The sequence below is a fragment of the Myxocyprinus asiaticus genome, chromosome 15 (assembly GCF_019703515.2).
Source record: "Myxocyprinus asiaticus isolate MX2 ecotype Aquarium Trade chromosome 15, UBuf_Myxa_2, whole genome shotgun sequence".
Taxonomy (NCBI): Eukaryota; Metazoa; Chordata; class Actinopteri; order Cypriniformes; family Catostomidae; genus Myxocyprinus; species Myxocyprinus asiaticus.
In genome coordinates, this window is record NC_059358.1 from 28,208,620 (window position 1) to 28,223,987 (window position 15,368).

The 15,368-nt window shown below is 36.6% G+C and overlaps 2 protein-coding genes across 3 annotated transcripts; both read left to right on the plus strand.

Moving 5' to 3' along the window:
- The first annotated feature begins 4,196 nt into the window (after positions 1 to 4,196).
- LOC127452986 (gamma-aminobutyric acid receptor-associated protein-like 1) lies at positions 4,197 to 9,796 on the plus strand. The gene is made up of 5 exons (XM_051718934.1): positions 4,197 to 4,391; positions 7,674 to 7,763; positions 7,900 to 7,978; positions 8,322 to 8,440; positions 9,299 to 9,796. Exons 2-5 carry the CDS (start codon positions 7,674 to 7,676, stop codon positions 9,362 to 9,364), a joined length of 354 nt encoding a protein of 117 aa, XP_051574894.1. The 5' UTR covers positions 4,197 to 4,391; the 3' UTR covers positions 9,365 to 9,796.
- A 459-nt stretch (positions 9,797 to 10,255) lies between these two features.
- si:dkey-26c10.5 (uncharacterized protein LOC563797 homolog) lies at positions 10,256 to 15,265 on the plus strand. 2 transcript variants are annotated; one of them, XM_051718932.1, is made up of 7 exons: positions 10,256 to 10,557; positions 10,662 to 10,784; positions 11,931 to 12,041; positions 14,062 to 14,181; positions 14,294 to 14,445; positions 14,528 to 14,628; positions 14,817 to 15,265. In XM_051718932.1, exons 1-7 carry the CDS (start codon positions 10,443 to 10,445, stop codon positions 14,950 to 14,952), a joined length of 858 nt encoding a protein of 285 aa, XP_051574892.1. In that variant the 5' UTR covers positions 10,256 to 10,442; the 3' UTR covers positions 14,953 to 15,265. The 2 variants fall into 2 exon arrangements, with proteins under 2 accessions (XP_051574892.1, XP_051574893.1); XM_051718933.1 differs by lacking the exons at positions 10,256 to 10,557; positions 10,662 to 10,784 and adding an exon at positions 11,161 to 11,828.
- The last annotated feature ends 103 nt before the right edge of the window (positions 15,266 to 15,368 follow it).

Here is a 15,368-nt window from a genome sequence, read left to right on the forward strand (position 1 = left end):
ACCCCATCTGGTTGCTAGACAGTTACCAAGGTGATACTGAAAAGGCTCCTTGCTACCCTGAGTCAAATGAATGAAACCAGTAATCTCTACGATGTTCTGGGGCAGAGATTTGTGATTTTTTTTACTTAGTTGCTAGGGTAACCCCATCTGATTGCTAAGCAGTTACCAGGGTGATACTTATCAAGGCTACTTGCCATCCTGAGTGAAATAAGTCAACTCAAAAGTCTCTACGATGTTCTGGTGCAGAGATATGTAATTTGTTACTTGGTTGCTAGGGTAACCCTATCTGGTTGCTAGGCAGTTACCAGGGTGATACTTAACAAAGCTTCTTGCCATCCTGAGTGAAATAAGTCAACCCTCAAATCTCTATGATGTTCTGGTGCAGAGATATGTGATTTGTTACTTGGTTGCTAGGGTAACCCCATGTGGTTAATAGGCAGTTACCAAGGTGATACTTAATGAGGCTCCTTGCTATCCTGAGTGAAATAAGTCAACCCTGAAGTCTCTACTATGTTCTGGTGCAGAGATATGTGATTTGTTACTTGGTTGCTAGGGTAAGCCCATGTGGTTGCTAGGCAGTTACCAAGGTGATACTTAACATGGCTCCTTGCTATCCTGAGTGAAATAAATCAACTCGGAAGTCTCTACAATATTCTGATCCTGAGATACCCATCTTAGTGATTTTGAATGGAAGTCAATGGTGTTTGGTTGCTAGGGTGCTCTAAATGGTTGCTAGGGCGTGGCTAAGTAGTTTCCATGATGATACTTGAAGACTGTTTGCTCACCCAATTCAAACAAGCCAAATCTCATGTCTGTAGGACATTCTGATCTGAAGATATCACACTCAGCCTTTTTGAATGGAAGTCAAAGGGGTTTGGTTGCTAGGGTGCTCTAAATGATTGCTAGGGCATGGCTAAGTAGTTTCCATGATGATACTTGAAGACTGATTGCTCACCCAATTCAAACAAGCCAACTCCCATGTCTGTAGGACATTCTGATCAGGAGATATCCATCTAAGCCATTTTGAATGGCAGTCAATTGGTTTTGGTTGCTAGGGTGCACTAAATGGTTGCTAGGTTGTATGCAGTTGCTAGGGTGTTAAAGTGATAGAGTGAAAGAAAGAATAAAAAGAGTGATGTAAAGATATAAAAAGAGTGATAGATAGAAAGTATGAGTGGTGGAGTTATAGGATGTAGCTTGAATCCTCTAAAGGAGTTATTACAGGAAAAAGTTTTCATACCTTGAATGGAAGTCAAAGAGACATGAGGCCTATTCGGAAGTCCGATACTGGAATACCGTAATTCCGATCAGTTAGAAAAGATAGAGCACACTATTCGGGATTAGTCTGAAGGTCTGTGCCGAGTTTGGTGCATGTAGCTTAAAAACTCTTGGAGGAGTTAGAGTCAGAAATTTTAGTCTCAGAATAATAATAATAATAATAATAATAATAATAATAATAATAATAAGCTTAAATAGTAGATCAGTATGTTGGCTTTGTCAAGCCAACATAATAATAACAATTTCCCTATTCCACAAAATTGACCTTTATTCAACTTATAGATTCTGGTCAAATGTCCATGCTCAGACATGTACAAATAAAAAATAAATAAAAATAAAAAAACACAATTGATTTAGTCTACTCATTCATACCTCCCAAGATTAAAAAAAAAAAAAATCTAATAGTGGATCGCTGTGTAGCAAACATGCATTGTTCCTTCATGCATCACCCTGGATGTCCATTGTATGAATCACTTTCTGGGGTAGTCTATATTTACTGTGGTACCACATCATAATAATGACTGTCAATTTGCCAAGACAATTAGACCCTCAACTAAACCTTTCTCTTGCATCACCGGGTTTTAAAAACAGTTCACACCCTCGGAGCAGGACGAATCAACCAATTCTCAGGAATATACATTTCCATTTCTTTTCTTGCCTGATACTTTGTTCCAAATGTGCACATGCATTGAGTAACAATAAAGTTTTAGTGTTAATGGAATAGTTCACTCAAAAAGAACAATTCTCTTATCATTTACTCACCCTCATGCCATCCCAAATGTGTATGACTCATGAACACAAATGAAGATTTTTAAAAGAATATCTCAGCTCTGCTGGTCCATGCAAGTGAATAGTGGCCAGAACTTTGAAGCTCCGAAAAAAGCACATAAAAGTTAGCATAAAAGTAATCCATAACACTCCAGTGGATAAATCCACGTCTTCTGAAGTGATATGATAGGTCTGGGTGAGAAACGGTTCAATATTTAAGTCCTTTTTTTTTTTTTACTATAAATCTCCACTTTCACATACTCCTTGTGCTTTTGGTGATTTGGATTCTGCGAACATATCTCCACCTACTTGTCAGGCAGGAGAATTTGTAGTGAAAAAAGGATTTAAATATTGATCTGTTTCTCACCCACACCTATCATATCGCTTTGTATACACACACACACACACACACACACACACACACACACTTAAAACCACCTGCCTAATATCATGTAGGTTATATTTTATATATATTTTATTTTTGCTGTACTTGTACTCTGCACAATAAAGTTGAATCTAATCTAATCTTATATATATATATATTTAGGCCTATTGACTTGGAGAATGTCATGTGACCATCAAGAAAAAAACATTAAAATACTTTCCTTGCACCTTATAATATATGAGTATAAACAACTTAATCATTAATTTAAAAAGTTTTCAAATACATTTCTTGTAAAAACTATTTTTTTAAATAATATCATGAATTTTTGAGTCAAAAGTATAAATACGTTTTCTCAGGGTTATACCACATGAGCCGAACAAAATGAGAATTTTCATAAAAATGTCAAAATATAAGATATCTTTTCAAAACTCCCCACACAGTCATGAGGGTATAAAGGGGTCCGCTCTGTTTTATGGTTTTTGCCAACATAAACAACAAAATGGTTACCTACAGGTACATGTTGGTTCCACCATATGACTTTGATTTTGTGGACAAAGTTTTTAAATAATGTTATTTTAAAACATAAATGTTTCACTGCTTATTTTTAAAAGAAATAATAAGAAAAGATTATTCTGCACTACTTCTGCCAATATATATATATATATATATATATATATATATATATATATATATATATATATATATATATATATATATATATATTAAGAATTTCAGCTTTTAATGTGTCTCTGGATGGTTACACCACATGACATTTTTGACTCTAAGCTTCAGAAAAAATATCAGAATGACTTTAAACACAAAACTTTTACTATGCATCATAGAAGAGGTGTATTCAAGTAATTGTTTTGAGTGAATGGCATTTTTTATGTATTTTTGAATAATTTAATAGATCTGGAAAAAAAAATAGCATCACATCAATGACGCTATGGTATTCAAATGGTATTAAAAATTAAGTAATAACATTTTGTAAGACCACTATACCATTGTAACCATTAAGATATCTGTGCATCCACTGTCTGGCATGTATTATGGGCAGCCTAGTGTAAAAATAAAGGTGGAGATGAGCATCATTTTAAGAGAATTAGAGACTATAGCCAGAGCTTACAAAGTATGCAGTCAAAGACTTTGACAACAATCCACTTTAAAACAAGACAGAAAACAACCCACAGACTAATCAGAACAAAGCATTCAATTGTACTTTTTCATTTGAAGTAAGTGTTTGCAACTACTCTAAACAATATATACATGCACTTCCCACTGATCAATCTGAGGAAACATATTTGTTATGGAGAGAAACTAATGGAGACATTTGTTATTTGGTTGATGTCAGTGGTGATAATAACTAAGCTTTTGGGAAGTCTGATTGTTCTTAATTGAACTGAACATGAACATTAGCCAGATCATTAGGACGTTAGTAAAGAATGCCGTCATAGTTTCTTGGTACGTTAAAAAACTGGGTAAAATAACAGCATTATCTCTGTCCTGTGTTGTAGAATCACATGCTGGTTCGTTTTGCCAATATAAGGACACATCAGACACGTAACGCAGATACACTACAGAGCTCTTCATTGGCCTAATTTTCCTTTATTTTGATTGGTTCAAATGACCAAGGGGACACACGAGCGACAGTTCAGCTGTGCAATAGAAAAACTGTAAACATATTGAAATCCCGCCCCTTTGCCCTCTAAATGGTTAGTGATTATGTCAGTCTATTTTTCTAGTTCTCATTATCCTCAGAATAGGGCGGTACATTGTTTGTTGTTGTTTTAGTGGGAGAAGTGGACCAGTCGACGTTTTCAACACAGAAGGGGGTTTATAAAGTTTTTGCGTTTGGGAGACTAACATAGACACAGTTCTGACAAGGGCATGTAATCTTCGTCCAAGAAGGGTGACAGGCCAGGCGCAATATTGATTCCTGAATCTATCAGTTGTATTAGAGGTATGTTTTGTGTGTTTACCATAAGGGTTAAGTAAGAAGTCCAGTCAGTCGATTGTCTGAATCGTGTGGATATGTGGTGGATTAAAAGTTCAAACAGCAACCCAACAGATGCCCGCGATACATTCACTTTTGTTCGCTGAATGAGGATTGTACGGAAGAGCAGATCAGGTTGTGTGAGAACTAGTAGTGGGTGAACTCACGGCCTGGCGTCAACAGCATTTGTTATCGGCGCCGTTATCTCACATTATTATCATGTACTTTCTGACGCGAGCAGGTTATTGTTTTTTATTACTAAAAGCTGAGTTTGTGGAAATTGTAAGTTTGCTTAGAGCAGGCAGTAGTGGGGAGAACATGTTTTCGCACTGCAGCACTCTGTTGCAACTTGAAAACCGTCACCAACGACAATCAATGCACACAAAAGCCTGTTGGCCTCTAAAGTACTTTAAACTACTGGAAATCCTTACAAAATTGCTTGTGGCTGTACCATGGTATAGTGATGGTATCAGACAACAAAAACCATGTTACTGAATATTGACTATATTCATATATCATGGTATTTAAACAAAGTACTTCAAAGAATGGTACTTTTTTGTTAATGAACATTCACGGTTACTGCGATATCAATCAACGGTTTTAGTAGTAAAATACAAATACAGTAGCACGTGTTTGTGAGGGATGTAGTGAAAAAGCCACCAGCAATGGTCTTTTGCACATTAAACAAGCTATTTAGAGTAAATAAAAAAGAAACCAACAGGGCCGAGTTACATATGACTCAGAAGTCATAGTAAATGGGAATAAATGCAAACCCACTCTGAATTCCCTACATCATGCAGACATGCTTTGTTATGAAGCAAGCATTTCTGTTCTGATGGAACTGGTGTGCATTTCTGCATGATGTATCATCCCTCTACAGGATATGAGTGGATCTACTGGGGGGTATTCAACTTTCAGGAAATGTTAGTAGTCATAGCAGCTTACTCTCTGAACATAACCTGCTCCGGAGTAGGTTATTTTCCAGAGTTAGTTTAAGGTAGATGTTAGTACATTTCAGAGGCTATCAGCGCAGTGTGTCAGATTACACACAATATTATACTTTTAAAGCAATATTATGGTAAACTGCAATCTTTACATCACAAATCTTCTTTTCTCCAACATTTCCAGTCTGACACTGCAGATTTGCATTCAAAAGTGAACAAACTGTACATTGTGCTTTAACTTTTAATGGGAAGGTTTTAATACTGTAATATTTTTTAACGCAGAACACATTGGAAAGTCCCCCACACTCTTCACTGTGAAGACAGGGCTTTATGTATTTATATTTAGCTCTTCTAATAAATAATTTTTATTCTATAAATTTCATAGAATAAAATTATTATAGCACCCACATTCTATTTACAGTTCCTTCAGTCAATGAATATTAATGATATTTATAAAATAACATTCCATAGTATCAATATGTAGGTAATGTATGCCAGTTAAAAGCTTAAGCAATTAATCACTCGTTATTCTTCTTTACTAACTAGATAATATGTGATAATTTCACAATTGCCCTCATTTAGCTGGTGGTCAGGTGATTCAATGAAAAGATGTATCTTTCTGATGCTCAACTTCCTCTACTCCATCAGAAACTATACATGGTCCATCCCTAAATTACATTTTTGTTCTGTATTTCAATAGGGACCTTTTACAGCTTCCTATTAACAAGGAAGAGATGAGTTACTTTTCCCTAATGCTGAGATTATGAACATCTATATTGTATAGTCAGACACATGATCTTCAATTAAAACAACACCATTTCATCCTGTACCAAGTTGGTGGAGGCAGATGGACCCTACTGTACATGACAACACAACATGACAAGTTTTAATGCCACATCAAATGAGAAAAGAACACAATGGACATGTAACTCCTATCACTGTCCACCACTGTTACAGCACAATATATGTACCAAATTTGTTGACCGTAGGTGAAAAAGGGGGTGCTACAGAGGCCCCATTACATGCCCATGTTTAAGGGGGCGCTACAGAGCCCCCCTACACGCCCCAACTACAACTTTTGTCCAGGCCTTATGGCCGACAACTCTGTTGTGTGTGCAAAATTTCATTAGGTTTTAAGCATGTTAAGTGCCCCAAAAGCACGCAAAACCTTGAAAAGAATAATAATAATAATTCTTAGAAGAACAATAGGGTCTTCGCACTTTCAGTGCTTGGGCCCTAACAAGCAGTTATACAGGCATCACTGTCATTAGAATATTCATTTCCACAGTTATGGAAGATGCTAAACCATTTCCCATGACCATCAGTGATGAAAATATGATGTCACAAATGTAAAACTAATGTATGATTTACTATTGCTGGTAAATGTTGAGGCAAATGTTGTGACGATATAATGCCACATAAAGTTATCTGACCCAGGTATGTTGTTTCTCTATCAAATATACGTATATAGTTCAGCTAATAGATTTGACAGAGCTAATATGTATTTTAAATGTGCTCATATTGTTTCAATTGCACCTTGTAGCACAAGTAATGTGTAGAAACAGTACAGCTGTTTTGACTTATATTGTAATAGTCAGGACTCTGGACATGCGTAAACAACATCTGGACTGAGGGCAAAGGAGAGGAAGAGCCCCTGGTAGGATGGCACAACTCCCAGAAAGTTTGCTGAAACAGAATCAATTCCCTACATGCAGCATTTCTGCATTATGTAACGTCCCTCTACAGGATATGAGTGGATCTACTGGGGGGTATTCCCAATTGTAGAGCATCTGAGTGACTGATTCAGATAAGAAGTGTGTCTGAATTCATTAATGGCCATCTTGTATTGGATCTTAAAACCATGCTGCCTGTTTTTGAATGATATTACTACTGAGGTGGTTGGTAAATAGTAACATATAATATATATTTTTGTAATTATATAATAGGAACATGTCCATTTGTTGTATTTTTGAGCTTTTTGCCTTTAAATTCATAGAGAAAGTGAGAGGAGGTAGGAAACGATGGGGAGAATAGTGGGAAGTTGGCTCAGAAAATTACATTTTAAAAGTTGGGTTGAACGTGTATACAGTAAGCACCATAGAGCACTAAGTTGGATCATTTGCACTTCCCTCCAGCCCCATCTCCAACATCAAATTTGCATTTTATTGTAGTTTTTCAGGCGCCTCCAGACTTTTATGATGCAAATTGCTGTGTGAGTGTAAATAGTCACTCAAACAGTCATTTTAAATATGTTTTTTTTTTTTTCATGTTTGTTGATATTATTGTTCATGTGTTTTGCTCTTAGATGTCTAGCCAATATCAGCAAAGTGTTCCACTGGAGGTCAGGAGAGCGGAAGGGGAGAGAGTCCGCGCCAAACATCCGGATAAGATTCCAGTCAGTCTCACTGTTGGAAACAACAATAACACCTGTGTTACATTCCAGCTTCATAAAATATTAGGGGGTTCAGTGCATATATACTGAAGTGTCATATATTGTAATGAATGAATGTTTATTTTGTTTATCTCATTAGATAATAGTGGAGAGAGCTGCAAGATCCCGAGCTCCTGAACTTGACAAAAAGAAATACCTTGTTCCTTCAGACCTCACAGGTGACCACTCTTATTCTGTGTATCCCATGTATTGCTCCACAGTACATTGCTGATCCAATAATAAGAACCGCCGCTCCCTATATGCATATAATGCAGTCTGTGTTAGGCACCGGCTACCCTTACTCGCATGTTATACATTATTCGACTGCCTTGCGCTTGCACTTTCTCAACCCCCCCCCCTTATGCAATAATTCCAGACTTGAGCTACCGTCTCAACTCTGACCCTAAACTTCCTCATTCCTGTCATCCTCTTAAGGAAGAAATGAAACTATTTACAAATTAAGTTTTGATATAAATAAATCAGTTTCTGTTATTCTGTCCCTCTCCCTCTTTTTTTCTAAAGTCGGGCAGCTTTGCTTCCTGATCAGAAAACGGGTGTCTATGAGGCCAGAGGAAGCTCTCTTCTTTTTTGTAAAAAATTCCCTCCCTCCATCCAGTTCCCCCCTGTCTGCAGTGTATGAGGTAACTCAAGCACCCTTTCTCTTTGCTAGTGCTGAGGAGTATACAGATTCTATAGCTATAACACATTTTATGTACTGTAAAATTTCTATACAAAGAACTTTAAAATCACAAAATGGCCATTATTATATATTTATATTCAGTCATTTAGCAGATGCTTTTGTCCAATGCGACTTACAAATGAGGAACATTCAAGCATTTTGTCATATAAGAGCCGACAATATCAGCAAATCGAGTTTGAAAAGTGAGCTGCTGTATATACAAACTATGCTATATATATATATATATATATATATATATATATATATATATATATATATATATATATATAAAAAATTCAAACTACATTTAACCTTTCAGAGCAGTCTGACCAATATTTCTGACAAACAATATTTTGACTTTGCAGCCACTTTTTGTATTAAGTTCTTTACTTGTCTGTTACCACAAGATGATGTAATGAATTATTAAATAGTAAATTATGTTTATTTGTGGCCTTCCTCTGTAAATATTGATATGTGATAAATTGTGACTAATTTGATTAATTGGCACAATAAATGAAATTAAAATTTTAAGTGATTGACAGCCCATATACTGTATGTGTGTGTGTGTGTATATGTATATATATATATATATATATATATATATATATATATATATATATTTAAACTAATACCAAAGCCAAGTTGTATGTTATTTTAGCAATATACCCTCAACTCACATCACAAAACATTAATAGGATTCGAAAAATCTTCCCTATGTCCTCCAGTATAAATTTTAGTCCTGTGTGTAAAAAGGGGTTAGAGACCAGGTTATTATTGACCATGTCTGATCTAAATGTTTCGTCTCTGTCCATGTTTTTAGGAACACCATGAGGAAGACTTGTTCCTGTACATGACATACAGTAATGAGAGCGTTTATGGTGCCTGAGACAGAGGATAAAAGGATTGGAGAGAGGGAGAGGGAAAGATGATTGCTAAAAAATGGAAGGAGATAGTTTTATATTTTACCACAGTTATCCCATGTCCAATACATTGTTCCTTACATGGGGCATTGGTCTTAAGTGGGGTCTTAAAAGGGTGCTGTTGAGGGCAACTATAATATGTTTAACTAAGTGGATTTATGAAAATAATGTATTGTGTGTAAAGGATTAAAACTACAAAGGAAGAGAGAATCTGAAAGGTCAGAAAGACAGCTGAATTGTGAAAACACAGTGGTAAAGCAAGAAAGTATCAATTTCATCTTTCTCGCCCAGGGGCGAGTCATTTGTATTTAATGCAAATAGGATTTTGTTATTATTTTTATTATTTTGTAAAGTATTATCAATAACATTTGGGCATATAATAAAGTCTTTAAAATGTTTCAGCTTCACTTTTTGGTCATTTCATTATATGTCATTTGCGCTGTGTATAAAATGCATAACGTTTGTTTTAGTACATATGAGGTTTGGATCATTCTTGTCCACTATTTGTTCCATTTAATGCTATAAGAAGGATTTACTATTCCTGTTTTAGCACATATTCACCTAATATTTAGCAGATGCCTTTCTTCCGAAGCAGCTCACATATCCTGTTTCAAGTTGCCCGTGTGAGATTGCACTTGCAACTGTTATAGCAGCCCAGATTCTTAACGATAAGGCTACCTCAAACCAGTAATGACCCATAAAAGCAAAGTGATTGTTATGAGATGTTTTGTTTTCTTCTTTTCCTCCAGGATGAAACATAAGTGGTTTTATTACATATGACACTGACACTAAGAATAAGAGAAGTGAGGGATATCGTGGCGAGGTGCTGAATTGTAAATAGGAAGTTGCGGATAAAGCAATGATCATGTGTAATGTTCAGAATTATCTTGCTGTGAAAAAGAATTAGTGTCAGGTCAGCAAATTTAAATGTGTGAAGTCTTCCAGCGATTACTAGTTGTGTTTAATGGAGTACAGGAGAACTGTAGTTCTTGATCAGTTTTATCAAAGAGTTTGTAAAACTTAATGGGACACTGATAAATAAGTATGGAAACCGCAGAAAGAAGAGTCATGGAGAGCAAAGAGACGGAGGTTGAAGTGGAGTTGAAGGAGATCACCACAGCTGAGGAGAAAGAGGATAAGGAAAAGCAGGAGACAAATGGTATAAATATATATATATACTTACTATACACAATCCAAATATTTAGTCTTCACTAGGTTTGATTGTCTTTTTATCTTTTCTTATCTAACCATTCTTGTATTCAGCTAAATCTTCTAACATTGAAGAGGAAATTGTAGAGGAAGGGAATGTATACTCTACTTTAAGCAACCCATCTGAGCATGTCTATGGTGTGCCCTCTTCAACTCGGTCTTATACAGTCAATAAAGGTAACACAATTAGTTCTTTTAAACCTAAATCACTGGTGGTCTTAAAACTATGCATTCAATCCTGACAGTCAGTGCTGATGCCAAACCAATAAAGTGTCAATAAATAAAATACAAAAAGACATTTTATTTAATACTAAAAATGCCAAAAATAACTTATTTTGTACATACTTAATATTATGACATTATCATGAAATTTATAAACTGACAGTGTTCAAGATAATGCAGTAATTAAAGAGTATAGGCATACTTGTGGGAAAAGTCATTGCATGATTTGAAAAATGTGTGGTAGATCCAGCTGTCTCTTCTAAAACAGGTCATAAAGAGGAACAAAAACTGAGGGAGAAAAAGAACAAGTGCTGCACTGGACAGTGAGTTAGAACAAGTATTAAAGCCAAATGTTTTATTTTTATGTGTAATGGATGCAAGTGATCAGTATATTATTGTGTCTGAATAGAACGGTGGAATTTGGAGGACGACTTTGAGTTGAAGTGCTCTTTCATGCCAAACGGTTTATTTCTTTAGCATGTTTGTTTGTCAGCCTAAACTGCTTTCTGTTACCAAAGTCCCACATAAATGAAAGGCCTTCTACTTTTTAATGCAGTAATCTTTTGCATGACCATCCTTCAGACCTTATCTGGGACACAGCAGCGTTATTTTGTTCTCTTAAAGGACTAGAAGGTCAGCGGGTATCTTTTATTTTGTATTTAAAGCAGTGCAATGTTTCCTGCATGTCTACAGTGTTGCCAGCAGAAGGGCACATGAGGACACAGAGCCAGTGTTGTGTTACAGGGCTTCATTATACACCGTCAGAGTTTCCACAGCAACGGGTGAACGAATCAAACGCCCCTACGCTCAATAAAGCAAAACCTGGCACTGTTTGTGTGAGTGCGCCAAACTCATTAATCTTTTAGTACCACAAGCTGTGCAAAAGACTATAGATTGCGTTAGAACAGCACAGACGGACCATGTACATTAAACTGTGTAATTTCGGCAAGTACACGGACGGCAAAGTATCGTCTGGGGCGAAGCAGCAGCCGGATTCAGGTGATATAATGATGAATCTTGTGAGTGCGTAACTGCGCATCTCTTGACTTCCGTATTTTGTTGGTCATCGTAACGTCAATTATCTGTGCTATTTTTCTCCAGACACATCACCAGATATTCACGGGAAGATTCGTGTTTACCGGATCATTTCACTGATTCTCTTTGCCATCTGCGTCCTGTTGATGATTGTGGTCCTTGTGCTGTTTGTCAAGTGTAAGTGCAACCTCTCTTTTTTTACACTTAGGTAGAAGCACTAATACATTAAGACTTATTTTTATGGAAGACATGAAAATAGTTTATTTTTATACATTTTGAAAGGGTACGAAAAATTAAACGTTTTCCCTTCCAATAATTAGCCATACTAATGATGCCCCACATTTTGAGAATCACTGACCTAATCCCTTTGTGTTGGGACAACATGAATATTTTTGTTGTCTTTTACTGAAACCACAGGGGTTTCTGGTTCCTAGTGTGATTTGCATAGAACTGGATGGAGAGAGGAAATTTGATATTAAGTTTTTGTGCTAGATGAATAAAGGGGGAGACTAGTTTTTAATGTCGACATTTAGATGATTTTCTGTAATGTTGGTTTGGCATTTTGGGGGTTACTTACCACTGTGGTGAAGAGTGGAGCTTGAGAATAGTTTGAGAAGGAGAGCTAATTAACACTTGAATACAATAGTGCTTTGTCTCATGAGCAATTTCTGAACCACTCACAGGTGAGTGGTAAGTCTCAACTTAGTTGTAAGTCATGCCAGACAGTGCCATACCATGTCAACATAAACTGTAACTTACCAATTCTTAATTGTAAGAATAAGTTAGAACTTCTGAAGTTCAAAGCCTATTATCAAGCAAGACAAACATATAATAATATACCTTCACATCTCCATCCTTGAAGCAGATTTCTCTCTGTCTTCAAAATACAGCTAAAGAATGGGGCCTGGGTAGCTCAGCGATTATTGACGCTGACTACCTTCCCTGGAGTCGCGAGTTCGAATCCAGGGTGTGCTGAGTGACTCCAGCCGGGTCTCCTAAGCAACCAAATTGGCCTGGTTGCTAGGGAGGGTAGAGTCACATGGGGTAACCTTCTCGTGGTCGCGATGAGTGGTTCTCACTCTCAATGGGGCACATGGTAAGTTGTGTGTGGATCGCGGAGAGTAGCATGAACCTCCACATGCTGTGAGTCTCTGCGGTGTCATGCACAATGAGCCACGTGATAAGATGCACGGATTGACTGTCTCAGAAACAGAGGCAACTGGGACTTGTCCTTCGCCACCCGTGTTGAGGTGAGTAACCGCGCCACCACGAGGACCTAGTAAGTAGTAGTGGGAATTGGGCATGTCAGTTTGGGGAGAAAAGGGATACAAAAACAACTAAAGACACAATTTTTCGTGAGCACTTAACCCTACACCTTTTTTTTATTTTTATTTTTTTTATCTTGTTGCACTCCAGTCTCTGTCTTGGCTAAACTGATACAATTGAAACTTTGTAATGCAGCACTTATCATGTTACTGTCTCCTTAAGATTAATCGCTTATGTTGTATCATTCCTCATTTTGTAAGTCACTTTGGATAAAAGTGTCTGCTAAATAAATAAATGTAAATAATTGTAAATGTCATTTGTAACACTAACAAATCCAAATGAATTGCATTTACTCAGAGCTTTTGCCCAGTTTATATGAATTTCTTAATTTCACACAATTAAACTGCTTCTTGTCGGAACTCATCAATCCTGTTGAGTGGAACCACTTGGCACTGCTTTTTTAAAGTAAATCAGCTGTTTATTTTATTTGAGTGCACTGTCATCAAAAAGGAAATTAAACAAAATGACAGATTCTGAAAGCTTCTTAGGGGCCGTTTCCACCGAACGTGTTTTTTGCATCTGTGCTGTTTTTCCAAAAAATTTCTAAGTAATCATGTGCTAGACAGACGTCTTTGATCGTTGTACCCCATCTCACTGTTTTTTCATCTTTTCATTGTCATCAACTTTTAAAAAATGTCTCTCGAGACACTTGCTTTTTAAACTTTTTTTAGCACAAGCGAGTTTGGTCTGAACTGCCCCTTACACAGGTAAAAGATTAGCCCATATTAGGCTGCTTATTTATTATGGTTTTACAGTTGTAACAAAAACTATTGTTATTATGGCATTTTGGAAAATATGAAGCTGTGTTTGTAATGGTCAGTTTTTAAGGTGTCAGCTGTGCTGAAACATTGTTACATTATGTTATGAACAGTGACTGGGAAGCAGCCATGTGAGATTGTAAAGGACACTGACAGGACTCCACTGGCACAGGAATGCAGCTTGACAAAATGCCAAGAGGTTTACAGACAGCAATCGGTTCATGACAGCAAACGTGAGTTTGTGGACAAAATACATACAGCTATCTAAAATATTTTTTGTTAGCTTTAGTTACAGTTTATATGAAACTTTTTCATTTCACTTGTTTTCTTGTTTGTGTTGTGCAGAGTGTGTGTGCAGTGATTGTGGCAGGGACTGGTTGCGTTTTGAGAATTCTTGCTACTTCCTGTCCCAAGACCGTCTCACCTGGCAGAAAAGCAGGGAGGAGTGCCAGAGGAAGGGAGGAGATCTTGCCATCATTACTAATGAACGTGTGCAGGTATGTAAATCTGGCTAATCAAAGCCTAACATGAGTTAAGTTCTTTTGATCTGTACCGTTCCACAATATCTCATCTCTGCAGATGTACCTGACTGAGAAAGGGAAGTTGCACTACTGGATTGGGCTAAATCATGTGGGGACAAATCAATGGGCATGGATTAACAACAATGTATTGACAGTGAGGTAGGAAAATGTTATAGCTGCAGTAATGTGACTAAATGAGAATAGGCTACATAATGACTGGTACATTAATGAGTAAATAAATCATCACATGTTTAAAAAAACAAAAAAACAAGTATTATAAAATGAACAGATTTAGTTGAATGTGGTTTAGCAGATAATTACTGACTATGCCTCTACTGATTGCACAGATATTGGGGAAATGATTCCTCCAGTGGGGACTGTGCTCTCCTAGCTACCAATGAACCACCTGAACGGAGCTGGCACCCATCCTCCTGCAGAATATACTCACAGTACATCTGTCAGAAGATCTTAGGATCTGCTTAGCAACACCAGCTAGCAAAATCACCTGCATATCTGGTCATCAGAACTTAACTCCTATAATTAAGACAATCATTAATCTTTTTCATCTAAAAATTAGTCAAATGTAGTGAGAATTGAGCCAACAGCATACAGTGCATTGCTTTTTTTGCTCAACGTGCATTACGTAGTTAAGCTTTAAGGGGCAGAAAAAATGTTTTTTGGAAGCTGTCAAGTTTATTTGTCAGTATTATCACTGAACTAATTTTTAACTGTTTATTTGCACTAAACATGTCTAATGTACACACAATATTGTAATAAAATATATGCTTGAATTTCACATACATTCTAATTTTTGTAATGTCTCTGTTTGTATTGCTTGATTAAATTTCTACCCTTATATTTAACAGTATTGATAGCGCACAGTTTGAATTTGTCTACCA